A 17,218-nucleotide genomic window follows, 5' to 3' on the forward strand; every position below is an offset into this window, starting at 1 on the left:
CGTCTAAATTGGCAGACACCTAGAAAAACGGTGCCAACTGTGTGTTAATCATGCTTAGGTGTCATTTACAGAATTGTGCCTAATGGCGCCTATCAAAAAGCTTAGATGTCGGTAATGTAGGGTAGAGTTTTACTGGCCTACATTGTAGGCGCCTAAACCCCCCCCCCCCCCTTTTTTTTTTTTACAAAACTGTAGCACAGTTTATAGTGCTGGCCACGGCGATAACAGCTCCATAGTAACATAGTAGATGATGGCAGATAAAGACCTGAATGGTCCATCCAATCTGCCCAACCTGATTCAATTAAAAAAAAAAAAAAAATTTTTCTTTTTAGCTATTTCTGGGCAAGAATCCAAAGCTCTTCCTGGTACTCTTCTTAGGTTCCAACAACTGAAGGTCAAAGCTCACTCCAGCCCATCCACACCCTCCCAGCCATTGAAGCCCTCCCCAGCCCATCCTTGACCCAAAAGGCCATATACGGATACACACCGTGCAAGTCTGCCCAGTACTAGCCTTTGTTCTTCAATATTTACTATTATTTTCTGATTCTAGATCCTCTGTGTTCATCCCACGCTTCTTTGAACTCCGTCTCCGTTTTCCTCTCCACCACCTCTCTCGGGAGCGCATTCCAGGCATCCACAATTCCTACGAGTGTGCGTTCAGAAATATGTGTTTTCATTTTTTATTTACATGATGTACCGGTATGTATAATTTCTGTTTTCTGATCTAGGAAATGTTTGCAAAATATCCAATAAAACTAAACTCCAGAACGTGAAAAGTGCAAGCGAGATGGCAAGCCAGGAAGAAGAAAATGTGACAGAGGTACAGGAGCCTGCCCCTGGTGATAGCTGTGGCCCACTTGAGGATGAACCTGCAACTGTGACCCGCAAAAGACCTGAAGCCAAACTTCCCAGTGATGTGACTTCAGCTGAGCAACAAGTTCCGAAAGACGTGGAAAAGGCAGGTTTGCTTTGGGAAGTAGGTGGCTCATAATATGAAAAAGAACCTTTCACCTCATTATTCTCTGAAAGCTTGGTTGATGGCCTGTGTGAAGTGGGTTGGCAATCTAGGTTCCGTTCCCAAATGACAGATGTTGACGTCACTTAAACACAGCGAAAACAAACAGCAGACCTACAAGTATAAAACTCAAGAGACAATAATTTTATGCTTGACGTGGCCACGTTTTGCCAGAAGGCTGTGTCAAGAGGCAAAACTGCAGGGCAGAATAGTAAAACCAAAACACAAGTTACCAAAATTATAAATACATAGTTAAAGAAATCATGCATAGATAAATATCTAAAAATATATAAATATACCATGCATGTTTCTTTTAAGTATTTACATTTTTATTAATATCATGGGGTGCCCCATAATTCTGAAATGTCTCATCAGCAGGTTTTGCAGCCCAGTTAACTGGAGTTGGCTCTCCTAATAGCTGGGAGAGGGAAGCCTAGATTGATTTGTTGGTGAACGATTAGGTCTTGGGACCAGAGTAAGCTGTGGCGCATGTGAGAATGAACAAGGAAGAGAGGGGAAACAATGTCTTCAAATTGGTTTCTTTTGTGCCCACCGTGACAGTAGTGAACCTCACAGCTAAACCAGGGTATGCGGAGCTTGATCTCAGTGTCTTAGATTTATTGCTAATACTCACCTGCATTGTGGGGGAATGGTATTTTATTTTTGAGACTGTGATAATGTTGGATTCCTGCATGTGTCCTATTTTATGCTTGAATAGCAGAAAGTAGAAGAATCTCAATCTATGAATGATAAAACAAGGAAACAGAACCACTTTGTTGTTCCATATGATAGTACATTCCAGTGATTCCAGTTTTGAAGTGCTCTGATTGCAACAGTTAGACAATTTTTAATGTATATTCTTTTAACAAAAAAATAATGCATACAACTTTTATCTTTCCAACAGTTTAAATGTGAAGTGTGCATTACCTGAGTACGTGTTGCTACACTTTCCAGGCATATCAAAAGAGAGCAGATTGTTTTTTTTCAATTATCTTTATTCATTTTAAAAACTAACATCAAGTGCAACATATTATCAAACAATAGACAGCACTTAATTCCGTCAAATGATATAATAAATACACATCCCTTCCCCCCACCCACCCAACTTTTCATACAGCATAAAGACAATCAAGAGTAACACCAATGATCAAGACAAATAAAATTGCGATCAAATAATAAATTAAAGGCATATCCCCCCTCCCCATCCCACCCACCCATCCTGGACATGTATAATCAAAGGGCTAAAACTAATAATCAATCTTAACAAAATTTTGTCAATGGGTCCCAAACCTTCTTAAATTTCTTATAAGGTCCCAATTGTATTGCACTCATATGTTATAAAGCACACTGTCAGAGTAGTATTGTTTGTGTGTGTGTGCGGGGGGGGGGAGGGGGGGTTGTTGTTGGGTTTTTTTTGCAAATCCTACTCCAAGCCTGTTAGCCTGATCTTTTGTAAAGATCTTTTTATCCCAGGACAAGCAGGCAGCATATTCTTTACGCATGGGTGACGTCACCGACGGAGCCCACGGTACGGACCTTTTTACTAGAAAGTTCTAGTTGGCCGCACCGCGCGTGCGCGAGTGCCTTCCCGCCCGACGGAGGAGTGCGTGGTCCCCAGTTTCTTCGTTTCCGCGGAGCGAAGAAGACGTGTGTTTTTCAACGTCGTTGAAATACTCCTTTTGCCTTCCCGCTCGCGTTCTTTTTTCGATTTTTTCACCTTCGGGTGCTTTTTTCTTTCTATTACAAAAAAACAAAACAAAAACATTCCTTTCTTTTTGCTTTATTTTTCGTTCCTGCCCCGGCGGGGCCTGTTAGCACGATCCAGGCCTCGGGGTTTGATTTTGCGGAGGCCGTGTTCCCATTCATGCCCCCGCAGCCCGGTTTTAAGAAGTGCCAGCGGTGTGCACGCCCGATCTCCCTCACTGACCCACACAACTGGTGCTTACAGTGCTTGGGACCGGATCATCGGGCGGATTCCTGCACCCGCTGTGCCACTCTTAAAAAACGCACTTTGAAGAATCGTCAAATCCAACAAAATCTACTTTTCGGCACCGGCCCGACTATGGATTCGACCTCTTCATCTGCGGCACCGTCGAAATCGACACCGACCACTTCGACACCGCCTGAGTCGACATCGGCGCCCCCGGCGCCAGGTAAGCCGGCTAAGAAGCCTTCCACCCTTGAGCGCCCTCCCACTTCGGGGACGACACCAGTCCTTTCGGCTCCACGCCGAGCCAAAAAACGCTCCACTCCGATTTCGGTGAGTGCCTCGTCATCGGCCCCCTCATCGCCGGAGTGTAGAGCGGCACCCATGGAACCAAAGAAGAAAAAAGTGGTTCCGGTGCCTCCCCTGGATGACCGCATTGCGGCCATCCTCCAGGACAAGTTGCAGGAACAACTCCACAAGCAACTTAAGCAGCTCTTACCCTCTATCTTGGCACCGCTGCTCTCGGTACCAGACCGGCCCGAGCCCCATACCGTCCAACCGGTATCCACTCCCTCGGTACCTATGGACTCCTCCATGCCCATTCTCTCGGCACCGCATCTCCATTCCCATGCCGAGGCTATGGCCTTGACGACGACCGATCCTCCTCGGGACCGGGCAGGGCACCGGTCTCCCCACGACTCTGACCGGCACCGTACTTCTCGGGACCGAGACAGACACAGGTCTACATCACCCGGTAACGTCTCGGTACGCTCAGGCAAGTCTTTGTCTAAAACTCACCATGCCGAGCCTTCCACTCCAGTCTCTCGACACGCACATACCGATGTCAGAGACCCGGACCTATGGGAACAATCCCCTACCGGTACCGAGGAGGATGCATCGTCGTCGGATGAAGAGCCTTCGGCACCCGATACCGCATCTAAACCTGAACAATCTTCCTTCTCTAAATTCCTCAGGGAGTTGTCGGGTGCTTTGTCTTTGCCTCTGGAATCTGACTCTAAGAAGTCACAAGCTTTCCTAGAGGCATTAGATTTCGATCAACCTCCCAAAGAGTTCCTAAAGTTGCCCGTGCATGATATCTTACGGGAAACTTTTTATAAAAATTGGGAGAACCCGCTGACTGTTCCTGGGGCCCCCCGTAAATTGGACAGCCTCTATAGGGTTATACCAATCCCAGGATTTGATAAACCCCAACTCCCTCATGAGTCTCTCCTGGTGGAGTCCACTTTAAAAAAGACTCAGGGCTCCAGTGTCTATGCCTCCACCCCTCCTGGCAGAGAGGGCAAAACTATGGACAAGTTTGGCAAGCGGCTCTATCAGAATGCCATGCTTGCCAACAGGGCAAACAACTACTCGTTCCATTTTTCATTCTACCTCAAACATCTGGTAATGCAACTCTCCGCCATGCAAAAGTACATGCCAGAGCATAAGGTTCCACTTTTCCAACAGCACGTCTCCAGCCTGCTTCAACTAAGAAAATTCTATCTACGACTCTTTTGAGCTCACCTCCCGTGCATCTGCCATCGCCGTGGCCATGCGCCGCCTGGCCTGGCTCAGGGTCTCTGATCTGGACGTCAACCATCAAGACCGGTTAGCCAACGCCCCATGTCTTGGTGATGAATTATTCGGAGAGTCCCTGGATACTACCACGCAAAAACTCTCTGCCCATGAGACCAGATGGGACACTCTCATAAAACCTAAGAAAAAGGCTCCACCTGCTCGTCCTTACAGGCCACAAACCTCCTATCAACGCAGGTTCTCCGCTAGGCCGCTCAATCCACCTCCACAGCAACCTAGGCGGGCCCGCCAACACCAGCACACCCAGGCTCGTGCCCAGTCTAATCAACCGGCCAAGGCTCTTCCTCCTGCCAAACCATCTCAGCCCTTTTGACTCCTCTCTCCAGGGCTTAGCCAGTCTTCCACCCTCATTGCCTCTTCCTCAGCCGATCGGAGGCAGGCTCCACATCTTCATCAGCCGTTGGGAGGTCATCACATCGGACCAGTGGGTCCTAAACATCATCCGCCACGGCTACTCTCTCAACTTCCAGACTCTTCCACCAGACAATCCTCCCGTAGAGTCTGCTTCTCTTTCAACTCAAACCCCCCTCCTCCTGAGGGAGGTCCAATCCCTCCTTCTACTCAATGCCATCGAAGAAGTACCTCTGGAACAAAGGGGCCGGGGATTCTACTCCCGTTACTTTCTAGTTCCAAAAAAGACAGGAGACCTACGTCCCATTCTCGACCTCCGGGACCTCAACAAGTGTCTCGTCAAGGAGAAGTTCAGAATGCTCTCCCTTGCCACGCTGTACCCTCATCTCTCTCGGAACGACTGGCTATGTTCCCTGGACCTCAAGGAGGCCTATACTCACATCCCAATCAACCCATCCTCACGTCGCTACCTACGATTCCAGGTGCACCATCGCCATTATCAGTACAAGGTGCTACCTTTTGGCCTGGCATCATCTCCCAGAGTGTTCACCAAATGCCTCATTGTGGCGGCGGCCTTCCTCAGGTCTCACAACCTCCAGGTGTTTCCCTACTTGGACGATTGGTTAGTGAAAGCACCTACGTCTCCACTTGTGCTACAAGCCACTCATCATACCATCTCTCTCCTCCATCTTCTGGGGTTCGAGATCAACTACCCCAAGTCGCATCTGCTTCCCACACAGCGACTTCAGTTCATCGGAGCGGTTCTCGACACCACACTAATGAGGGCGTTTCTCCCCTCCGATCGTCAGCGAACTCTGCTACGCCTGTGTCGTCAGGTGCTCCTTCATCACTCCATTTCTGCCAGACAAATGATGGTCCTCCTGGGCCACATGGCCTCGACGGTACATGTGCTTCCCCTGGCACGACTCCACCTCAGAACACCTCAATGGACTCTGGCCAACCAGTGGTCACAGACCTCGAATCTTCTTTCTCATCCCATCTCTGTGACATCGTCTCTTCAGCGATCTCTACAATGGTGGTTGGACTCCTCAAATCTTTCCAGGGGCCTTCTTTTTCATCTGCCCCCGCATTCCATGATCATCACCACGGATGCCTCCCCTTATGCATGGGGAGCTCACCTGGGAGACCTACGCACCCAAGGTCTTTGGACCCCGCAGGAGCGTCTCCATCACATCAATTTCCTGGAACTACGAGCCATGTTCTATGCTCTCAAGGCCTTCCAGCACCTTCTTTGCCCTCAGGTTCTGCTTCTGTGCACGGACAACCAAGTCGCCATGTACTACATCAACAAACAGGGCGGCACCGGATCTCGCCTCCTTTGTCAGGAAGCCCTTCGCATTTGGACCTGGGCCACGGCCCGCAGTCTCTTCCTCAAGGCTGTCTACATCCAGGGCGAACAGAACTCCCTGGCCGACAATCTCAGCCGCATCCTTCAACCTCACGAGTGGACTTTGGATCCTCCCACGCTCCACTCCATCTTTGCTCGCTGGGGCACTCCGCAGATGGACCTATTCGCAGCTCCTCACAACCATCAGCTGCCCCAGTTCTGCTCCAGACTCTTCTCTCCTCATCGTCTGGCCCCGGATGCATTCCTTCTCGACTGGACGGATCGGTTCCTCTATGCCTTTCCTCCTCTACCTCTGATGTTGCGGACTTTATCCAAACTCCGCAGGGACGGAGCCACCATGATCCTCATAGCTCCCCGGTGGCCTCGTCAACACTGGTTCTCCCTTCTACTTCAACTCAGCTCCAGGGAGCCCATTCCTCTACCTGTGTTTCCTACTCTACTTACACAGCAACATCGGTCTCTACTACATCCCAATCTGTCTTCCCTCCACCTGACAGCTTGGTTTCTCTCGGGCTGACCTCTTCAGGAAATCTGTCTCAGCCTGTCCGTCTCATTTTGGACGCCTCCAGGAAACCGGCCACCCTCCAATGTTACCATCAGAAGTGGACCAGGTTCTCCTCTTGGTGCCTCCGTCATCATCACAATCCCACCTCCTTAGCGGTGGAAACTGTTCTGGACTACTTACTCTCCCTGTCCAACGCAGGCCTCAAGTCTACCTCAATCAGAGTCCATCTCAGTGCCATCACGGCATTCCATGAGCCTGTCCTAGGAAAACCTCTCACGGCTCACCCTCTGGTTTCCCGATTCATGAGGGGCCTCTTCAACATCAAACCACCTCTGAAGCCTCCTCCGGTCGTCTGGGACCTGAATGTGGTTTTGTCTGCCCTCATGAAACCTCCCTTTGAGCCACTTGCCACAACTTCGCTCAAATTTCTGACATGGAAGGTTCTTTTCCTCATTGCCATCACCTCTGCCAGGAGGGTTAGTGAGCTTCATGCACTGGTTGCCGATCCACCGTTCACTATTTTTCACCATGACAAGGTGGTTCTGCGCACCCATCCAAAGTTCCTTCCAAAGGTGGTCTCAGCCTTTCACCTCAACCAGTCCATTGTTTTGCCTGTGTTCTTCCCGAAGCCTCATTCACATCCCGGAGAACAGGCATTGCACAGTCTTGACTGCAAGCGTGCCCTGGCTTACTATCTCGATCGTACAAGGGCTCACCGCTTGTCCCCTCAGCTCTTCCTGACCTTCGACCCGAATCGTTTGGGTCGACCGGTCTCTAAACGAACGCTATCCAACTGGCTTGCAGCTTGCATCGCGTTCTGTTACGCTCGGGCCGGTCTGTCACTAGACGGTGCTGTCACGGCCCACAGGGTAAGAGCTATGGCCGCTTCTGTTGCTTTCCTCCGTTCCACACCCATTGAGGAAATCTGCAAGGCGGCCACCTGGTCCTCAGTTCACACATTCACTACTCACTACTGTCTGGATGCTTTCTCCAGACGGGATGGGCACTTCGGCCAATCTGTACTTCAGAATCTATTTTCATAGTGGCCAACCATCCCTCCTCCCTCTTTGTTAGCTTGGAGGTCACCCATGCGTAAAGAATATGCTGCCTGCTTGTCCTGGGATAAAGCACAGTTACTTACCGTAACAGGTGTTATCCAGGGACAGCAGGCAGATATTCTTACGTCCTACCCTCCTCCCCGGGTTGGCTTCTTAGCTGGCTTATACTAACTGGGGACCACGCACTCCTCCGTCGGGCGGGAAGGCACTCGCGCACGCGCGGTGCGGCCAACTAGAACTTTCTAGTAAAAAGGTCCGTACCGTGGGCTCCGTCGGTGACGTCACCCATGCGTAAAGAATATCTGCCTGCTGTCCCTGGATAACACCTGTTACGGTAAGTAACTGTGCTTTCTCTACACCCAACTAGAAGTAAAGGCACTTGCCCCCCAATTCTATAAACCGGTGTGAGATGAATGTGCCAACATAAACTACGTTTAAAAAATTAGCTAGGTGTGCCGACCTAGGCAGCTACCTTTTGGCGTCTTTTATAGAATCTTGATTGTTACTGCCTAATTAGTTTATGTGTGACTCTGTGATCCATGCCTAAATTACCGAACCTTTACATTGGGCAACATATAGGATCTGGGGGTTAGTGCCCAAACGTTTGGTGCCTAACTTTGTGATCTTTCCTGAATTTATTAGGCTTGTTGATTCTGTCCTTTCTTTAGAAGGACTCGGATCCCTCCGCTATATCTCCAACAGGATGGGGGTACTTGGGAAGCTGGGGCAAGTCCTTAATGTCCACTGCCAGTGCCACAGTGGCAACTGTAGGTAAGATTTGACCTCTTGGGTGAATCGGTTTATCTTAATAAGTTGCTTGTGTCTCTCAATGTACAGAATTTTGTAGATTGTAGGCTCCAGAGCCTGTTTTGCTTGATTGAATTTGAGCGAATCTGTGCTATGTTTGTTTAATTTTCTAGAAACCTTTTGAGCAGCAGAAAATTCTGGTAAACAAGTCCATGATGAAATGCACTATATAATAAGTATTTAGAGAAGGACTTTGAGACCTAAATTAATACTAAATTGATACTGCATCATCTTTTTTAAAACTTGTAAGCATTACAGAAATAAACTTTCAAAGGGGAGGGTTTAAAACATAATGACATCCAGCAAAGTACTAAGGAAGAAATTTATCGAGCTGTCTATAATTCCATCCATTTAATATGTGGCAACAGCTTGTTTTAATATGACTGCCATCACCTGCAAAATAAATAATTAGGGAGTAAGGTAATGTTTTTGGTATACCACCTTTTTTGGTACAATCAAAGTGGTTTACATATGTGACTATCTCTGGGAAAAGGTAACTAAAGTCAACAGAAACAAAAAAAAAATAATAATTAGGTTTTAATTAATTTTGTGGCACAAACAATTTGTAATGCAGCAGTCCAAGCCTCATCCTTTTACGTTAAAAAAAAAAAAAGTTACAGAAGTTCAAACATGTAACTGTTGCAGACTGCTTATGGACCAATAACATGAAATATTGGCTATGTCTTAGTATTTTAGATCCACTACTTTAGTCATCTTTTCCCAGAGCGATCACATACTGTATGTAGAGGTACTTTCTCTGTTCCTGGTGGGTTCACAATCTTAAGTTTTTGGCAAGGGAGGGTAAGGGTCACCAGGAGCTGCAGCACACCCAGGTTCCTTGGTTCTCAGTCCATTGCTCAAACCTTTAGTCTGTTCCTCCGCATAAATGCTATTGTACTGACATTAAACCCGCTTGTTTTGTGGCTATTACAAAACCCTCTTTTGGGATCTTGCCACTGTTTGAAACAGGATACCGGGCTTGATGGATGTCTGGTCTGTCCCATTATGGCAGCTTATTCTGTGCGATCAGCCGTATTGCTTTCCCTTACCCCTGAGACAAAAGCAGATTTTTCCCTTCCTGATGACAAAGGACCATTAATGTTGGCTGGCACCAGTTTACATGGATCAGGCAGCAGTAATTCTTCCTGATAAGATGTTCAAAATCCCAACTGTGAGAAGGTAGGGAAATGGAGAGGGGCTTATTTTGGGGGTAGGGCTTATATTAAGACCTACCCCGAAAATGATGCTAAGGCTTATTTTCGGGGGAAAAGCGGTATTACTACTAATCATTTCTATAGTGCGAAAGATAAGAAGGGGAGAAAGGAGACAGGACAAAATTTGGAAGGGCATGTAGGGTTTAGCGAGAGCTTTTTGAGGAGTGGTTTAGCAATGGCATGTTAGAAGGCGTCGGGCACAGTATTAGTATTAATGTTTAGTATCCATTCTGAACAAACAGGTCAAGGCGGTTTACAAAACGAGTAGCATGTGTAAGCTGAAAACTTTCGTTGGCCCTTGGAGCTTTCTCATAGTCACACTGTGGCCCTTTGCATGAACAAGGTTGGAGGCCACTGCCTTAGTCCGCGTTAATGTAGACTAAAACTAACGCACAAGTGGGTTAAAGTTAATGTAGCATTAAATACACCTTAAAAGGCGCTAAATGTATGGAGTTCACCTTGAAAGTTTAAAGTTTCAGGCTGCCTAAGGCTAATCTCTGGAGTTCAATAAAATACAGATGCTTTGCTGACTGAGTGCTAGTGTTTGGCAAATGGCTTTGGAAACCCAACAGCTGGGGGTACACTAGAAAACATGAGCATTATCTTCTTTCTTTTTATTAATTGTTCTTGGCATCTGCTGTATGATTTTCCAAGTTGCAATCGGATTAAATTGAAAAATAAATTCCTATTCTCTCCTGGCTGTGCCCTAAAACTGCATGCCATGCTCTCATGTTTCTGACATCACCCTCACAGTGGATGGGACTGTGCAGTTCAGTGACATCTTGTGTTCCTTCATTAGGACAAGGGATTTCTACTGCCATCGAAAAAGCTGAGACATCCCTGGGCATCCCAAGCCCCAGCGAGCTTACCGTAGATAGACAAGGTGAGTGCATAGTAAATGACAGCAGATAAAGACCTGAACAGTCCATCCAGTCTGCCCATTAGTGATACTCATTTAAAAAATACAGTCAAACCTCGGTTTGCAAGTAACCCGGTTTGCGAGTGTTTTGCAAGACGAGCAAAACATTCTTGTCTCGCAAACCGAGTGTTGACGCGCTCGATTTGCGAGCACCCACCCCGAGAACCGGCATCGCTCCCCCCTCCCTCGAATCGGCACCCCCTGCCCGACCAACTTGAACTCACCCCCCCATCTAGCACCGGCATGCAGCCCACAGGACGTGCAGGTGCTGCTTGAAGATCTTCTTCCTGCCTCTGCCGGCTTTGAGCATGCATCTGCGCATGCTCAAGCCCTTCTAATTCTCCCTCTTGGCACAGATGCATGCTCAAAGCCGGCAGAGGCAGGAAGAAGATCTTCAAGCGACACCTGCACGTCCTGTGGGCTGCGTACCGGTGCCAGACAGGAGGGTGAGTTAAAGTTGGTCGGGCGGGGGGTGCCGGTTCACGCGGGGGGGGGGGGGGAATAGGTAGGAACGTATCAAAGTGAGTTTCCATTATTTCCTATGGGGAAATTCGCTTTGATGTACGAGTATTTTGGTTTACGAGCATGCTTCTGGAACAAATTAGGCTGGTAAACCAAGGTTCCACTGTACATGATTTGATTAACGTGTCTCTTTGATATTTCTGGGCCATAGACTAAAGTCCACATGGTATTGTCCTAGGTTCCAAATGCTGAAGTTGCCATCCAAGCTCACTTCAGCCTATTCAATCATCCTGTTGTTTGCAGGATATCTACCATAAAGTCTGGCCAGTAACATCCTCATATTCCATGTTAGTGGAGTTCCCATTGATGCCCACCCCAGCTCATCCTACACCGAATCACCATAAATTATGTACAATTATTTTTAAAACTTTATATAATAAGACCCCAGCATTTTATTTAGATTACTTATCCCTTATTCTGCAAAGAGAACCTTGAGATCTAGCGAACAAAATCTTTTATCTATTCCTTCTCTAAAAATTATCAATACAAGGAGACAATTTATCTTCTCCTGTACGGCACCGCAAACATGGAACGCCCTCCCTATGTTTTTACGGGAGGAGAAAGAGTTTGTAAAATTTAAAAACGAATTAAAAACTTTCCTTTTTAGAGATGCATTTGCAAGTTAATCTTTTATTTTATTGCTTTGCTTATTTTATTCCCCTAAATGTCTTATTACCCTTTTGTATTTCCCTTTGATGTCTCCTCTTTACTTTACAAATTGTATTTCATCCCTCCTTTCCTTTTGTTAAACAATGTTAATTTTTAGTATAATAAGTTTATTTATTAATTGTATGGACTGTTTTGTTACCTAAGCTATGTAGCTTTTTAAATGTTCACCGCTTAGAAACTTTGTCTAAAGCGGTTAATCAAGCCATCTAATAAACTTGAAACTATATAGGACACAGACCGTGCAGGTTTGTCCAATACCGGCCTTAGTTCTTTAATTTACATCCTTTGTTCAATGCAGGTTTGTCCAATACCGGCCTTGGTTCTTTAATTTATGTCCTTCGTTCAATGCAGGTCAGTAAAACGGAGTTTAGAGGTTAAATTTGCCATAGTTACATCAACAATATATCAAATAAACAAATTCACATACTTTGAAATCATCATAGCAATCATGTACAGCCCTCTGAGAAAGGATCTGCATATAAGCGAGCTTCACCCATTTGACAGCCAAGCTGCATCAGCCTTATAGCACGGATCAATGAGCACGTGTGCTCTGCTTCTATAACATCCTCTAATATCATTGGATACCCAAATCCAAATTGGATTCCACTTGGTTATTTTATTTAAAACCCCTGGATACACAGTACCCCCACTGGTAAATTAATCGCTGCTCTTTTCCGAGTAAAACCGCAACAATATGATAGAGACATATAAGATCATGAAGGGCGTTGAGAATGTGGAGCGGGACAGATTCTTCAGCCTATGGGGAACTACAAGGACAAGAGAGCACTCAGAGAAACTAAAAGGGGACAGGTTTAGAACCAATGCCAGGAAGTACTTCTTCACTCAGAGGGTGGTGGATACCTGGAATGCGCTTCTGGAGGGTGTGATAGGACAGAGTACTTTACAGGGTTTTGAAGAGAAATTGGATAAATTCTTGAAAGAAGAAGTTATTGAAGGATATAGATAGGGAAGATATAGGATGAAGAAGGGTACAGTTAGAAGGATATAGATAAGGTAGGGAAAAAAAAAAAGATTGAAAGGATAGAGGGGTACAGATAGAGGACTACTACACAGGTCCTAGGCCTGATGGGCCGCCGCACGAGCGGACTGCTGGGCACGATGGACCTCTGGTCTGACCCAGCAGAGGCACTTCTTATGTTCTTAAAATCGCAAACTTTAAATCAAAAACCTGATGTCCCATCTTCCGCCAATGTTGTACCAGTGGTGCTTCGTCCCTGACCAAACGTAAATTATTTAAATGTTCCACTGAGCAAATCTTCATCTTCCTCTTTAGTTTACCCAATATATCATAAATTGCAGGGACGTTTAATCCCATACATTTTATTTATTTGTTTTAGTATTTCTATACCACTTATGGCCTAAGTGGTTTGCATTCACGTACTCAAGCAGTTTTCCCTCTCTGTCCTGGCAGGCTCACATTCTATCTAATGTACCTGGGGCAATGGGGGGATTACGTGACTTGCCCAGGGTCACAAGGAGCAGCATGGGATTTGAACCCACAACCGCAGGGTGCTGAGGCCGTAGTTCTATCCACTGTGCCACAATTCAAAAAGGGCACTCGTATGACATATTTGTCTGCACATATGTGGCGTTTCCTGCATGAGTACTTACTATATGTGTTCATCTCTTTTTCTTTACATTCCGCACTAATTCTGTTTTTGACTCATTTATGGATGTAGATATTTATTTCCAAAGTTATGAACAACAAGGATGAACCAGAACTGGTGCAGCCAAATACTTTATTCCAGAAGATGGATCCAACACTGGTTGTATTTCAGCAACCTAGCTTTCATCAGGGATCCTCACATGAACAGAAATAAATATAAATATATAATAACTAGTGTTTAAGCCCGTTAGATTAACGGGTGCTAGAATATATGTGCAGACTTAATAGTTAAAACAATTTACTAAAAACTTACCATGAGAACTTTTATATCCATTGTACCGTTGAATTATTATAAGTTTTTCTATTTTTCCTATTTGTTGTTGCATGTAGTGGGCTTAAGAAATTTTTAGATTTCCCATTTGTCCAGCAGGTCTGTTTGCCATTGGGGCATATAGGTGCAATTTAAAAACCCTAAGTGACTGAAAAATATATTATTTTTTTGAAATTATTCTTAAACATTATAAAATGCTCTCCACTTCCTAACTATGCATACAAACAATCTAAATTAGCTAAAACCTCCGTCAACTGAATATAATACGCATACTTCCTAGTATTACATGAAATACTTTTTCACGGAAAGGGTGGTAAATGCGTGGAGCGGCCTCCCAGTAGAGGTGGTGGAGGTGAAAAGTGTTTCTGAATCCAAGAAAGCTCGGAGTTAAAATCTGGAATGATTTCACAGAGACTATAAGAATGGAAACCAATCACACCCTATTTCAAAAGAAACTGAAAACTTCACTCTTCGACAGCTAATCTAAGATCATCATAAGCATCTGACCTTTACTTATTTTGCCTAAGTCTTAGGTTTCCTGTCCCCCCACCCTACCCTTCCCTCAAGTCGCCTAGAGCCTGATTAGATGCGTGCGACACACAAATATTAGATTAGATTAGAAGTTCATTGGATCTCTAAGGGAGAGAAAAGGATAGTAGATGGTATGGCTAGGCAGACTAGATAGGCCATATGGTCTTTATTTGCCATCATTTTTCTATGTTTTTAGATCTGAATTGTTAAAATCACCATAAAATAAATGACATGCTTACTCTAGTGAATTATCAGTAGAATATGTATGTTCCTGTTCTTAGTCTCCTGATTTACAATTTGATTAGTAAAATCCTGGGTTTTTTCCCCCCTTTCATTACAGGAAATCCAGAGGCAGAGACCAGTGATGCAGCCAAAGAGAACGAAAGCTCTTCACCCATCAGCGGAGCCTTTGGCGTGTTCTCTTCAATCACAACAGCTGTCCAAAACACAGTAGGTGGATGAAACTTTTTCGTGTTTGTTCATAAGCTAGAGCAGTGGTTCCCAAGCCAGGTCCTAACTCCGTCCCGAAGACACCCCCAAATAGCCGGCTTTCACTTAGGCACCACTTTTCCGTTGCGATAAGCAGTTAAGTGCTGCTGAAAATTAGTGGATAGCCCGGATCAAGCGCTTTTGTTTTTTTTATCTTATATATAACAATTTTTATTGAAAGAATCAAATAATCAGTACAATAGGATAATACAAAAATACATTCAATACAATAAGAATCACAATAATATTTCATACAAATTTAAATCATTCTTTCAAATTTAATTTCCCTATCAAGCGTTTTTAACCAACCAGCAGCCATTTCTGGCCAGTTAAATTATTTTGACTATTGACCAGATGACAGATACCTTAAATGTGATGCCAAAGTGCACACTGCTTCTGGCTAAAAGTAGAAGATATTCACGGCAGTCTGTTGCCTCCCTTGCACAGGTAGGGGGCATGAAGGATCTAGGGGGCAGGGACTTCCTGCTACAGCCTTACAGTGCACAGAGATAGAATAATAGAGCAAAAAGACAAAGAAAAGTATTAAAGCTTCTAAAAAAGAAGCCTCAATTCCAATGCATAGCTATAATTATACTCTTGCATTGCTCAGCCCAAACAGGGCAGAGGCTGTCCAGGATAACCAATCAGATTATATGTTCTTCAGTTATTAACTGATAATGGGGGGGGGAGGGGGTGAAGGCCTCTGACCCTTGCAGGGGGATTCAGTGATAAAGTGGTGTAAACATCGGTGTGTCAGACAAGAAAAACAGATGCGTGGATACCTAGGGAGAGGTCTCTAAAAGCCCAGTTCACAGCCTACATGGGCCCAATTTCCAATGGCAAAAGCAAAATTGTTCCATTCTGCATCAGCATCTGCGGTAGCCATGGTCTGAATAGCGTGATGGGGAAAAATGGACATATATTTGAAAGTTCAGTATATGCGTGCATCCTCCTGATCTCACCTCGCCACACTCCAGGAATAAGAACATAAGAATTTGCCGCTGCTGGGTCAGACCAGTGGTTCATCGTGCCCAGCAGTCCGCTTCCGCAGTGGCCCCCAGGTCAAAGACCAGTGTCCTGAGACCAGCCCTACCTGCTTACGTTTTGGTTCAACAGGAACCTGTCCAACCCTGGAGGGTGTTTTCCCCTATAACAGCCTCCGGAAGAGCATTCCAGTTTTCCACTACTCTGGGTGAAGAAGAACTTTCTTACATTTGTAAGGAATCTATCCCCTTTTAACTTTAGAGAGTGCCCTCTCGTTCTCCCTACCTTGGAGAGGGTGAACAACCTGTCTTTATCTACCAAGTCTATTCCCTTCATTATCTTGAATGTTTCTATCATGTCCCCCTCACAGTCTCCTCTTTTCAAGAGAGAAGAGGCCCAGTTTCCCTAATCTCTTACTGTATGGCAACTCCTCCAGCCCCTTTACCATTTTAGTTGCTCTTCTCTGGACCCTTTCAAGTAGTACCATGTCCTTCTTCATGTACGGCGACCAGTGCTGGACGCAGTACTCCAGGTGAGGGCGCACCATGGCCCAGTACAGCGGCATGACAACCCTCTCCGATCTGTTCATGATCCCCTTTTTAATCATTCCAGCATTCTGTTTGCATTTCTTTTCAACGCTGATGGCATATGCACGTTCGTTTCACTCAATGTATAAAGTCAGTTTCACTTCCTATGTATAAATTGCCGAGGCTTTTGAAAATCTAACCCTTAAATACTGTTTTGTTGTTTCTGGCAGGGCTGTGAGGATGCACAAAAGGGAGAAAGAAAATCCAACGTAGTCTGCAGTAAACAACAGCAACCAGAAAACAACGAACAGACTGCAGATAATGTACAAGATGCAGGCGTTGTTTATTAGTAAATGCAGTAACATATACAACCTTATAGCCAACCAAGGGACCCGACACGGTCTGTGTTTCGGATAACACGCCTTCCAGCAAACTGCATAAAAGATAACAAACACACGCCAATCACGATCAAATGGGGTCAAGCAAGTCTTACACACTGGCAAAAATGTACATTATCTGCAATCTGTTCATTGTTTTCTGAGGGCTGTGAGGAAAAATATTTTTCTTCTGTTTTGTATACAAAAATATCCATCTTTTGCTTTCCCGCCCCTTGATTTCCAGCCTACAGGTCCTGTTTTGTGGGAGGAGGGGAGGATGGTGGTGCCAGGGCTGATTAGTGGCACTGCTGGCCATCTCTTGTTTCCCTGGCCTAAGGGTGACATACTTGGAGTTACCCAGTAGCACCATTCAACTTTGGCTCTATACTTTGCTTATTAC

At 45.4% G+C, this 17,218-nt stretch overlaps 1 protein-coding gene across 4 annotated transcripts in view; it reads left to right on the top strand.

The window, feature by feature from the left end:
• Positions 1-17,218, top strand: part of FAM114A2 (family with sequence similarity 114 member A2) — a 55,278-nt gene that overhangs the window by 5,305 nt on the left and 32,755 nt on the right. For 3 of the 4 annotated variants that reach the window (XM_033927240.1, XM_033927239.1, XM_033927242.1), the window contains exons 2-5: positions 729-976; positions 8,490-8,592; positions 10,642-10,725; positions 14,782-14,891. In XM_033927240.1, coding sequence (XP_033783131.1) covers positions 788-976; positions 8,490-8,592; positions 10,642-10,725; positions 14,782-14,891 — 486 coding nt within the window. In that variant the 5' untranslated portion in view covers positions 729-787. The remainder of the gene's footprint in view (positions 1-728; positions 977-8,489; positions 8,593-10,641; positions 10,726-14,781; positions 14,892-17,218) is intronic. The other variant, XM_033927241.1, reaches the window with a different exon arrangement.

Source organism: Geotrypetes seraphini, chromosome 18 (assembly GCF_902459505.1).
Source record: "Geotrypetes seraphini chromosome 18, aGeoSer1.1, whole genome shotgun sequence".
Taxonomy (NCBI): Eukaryota; Metazoa; Chordata; class Amphibia; order Gymnophiona; family Dermophiidae; genus Geotrypetes; species Geotrypetes seraphini.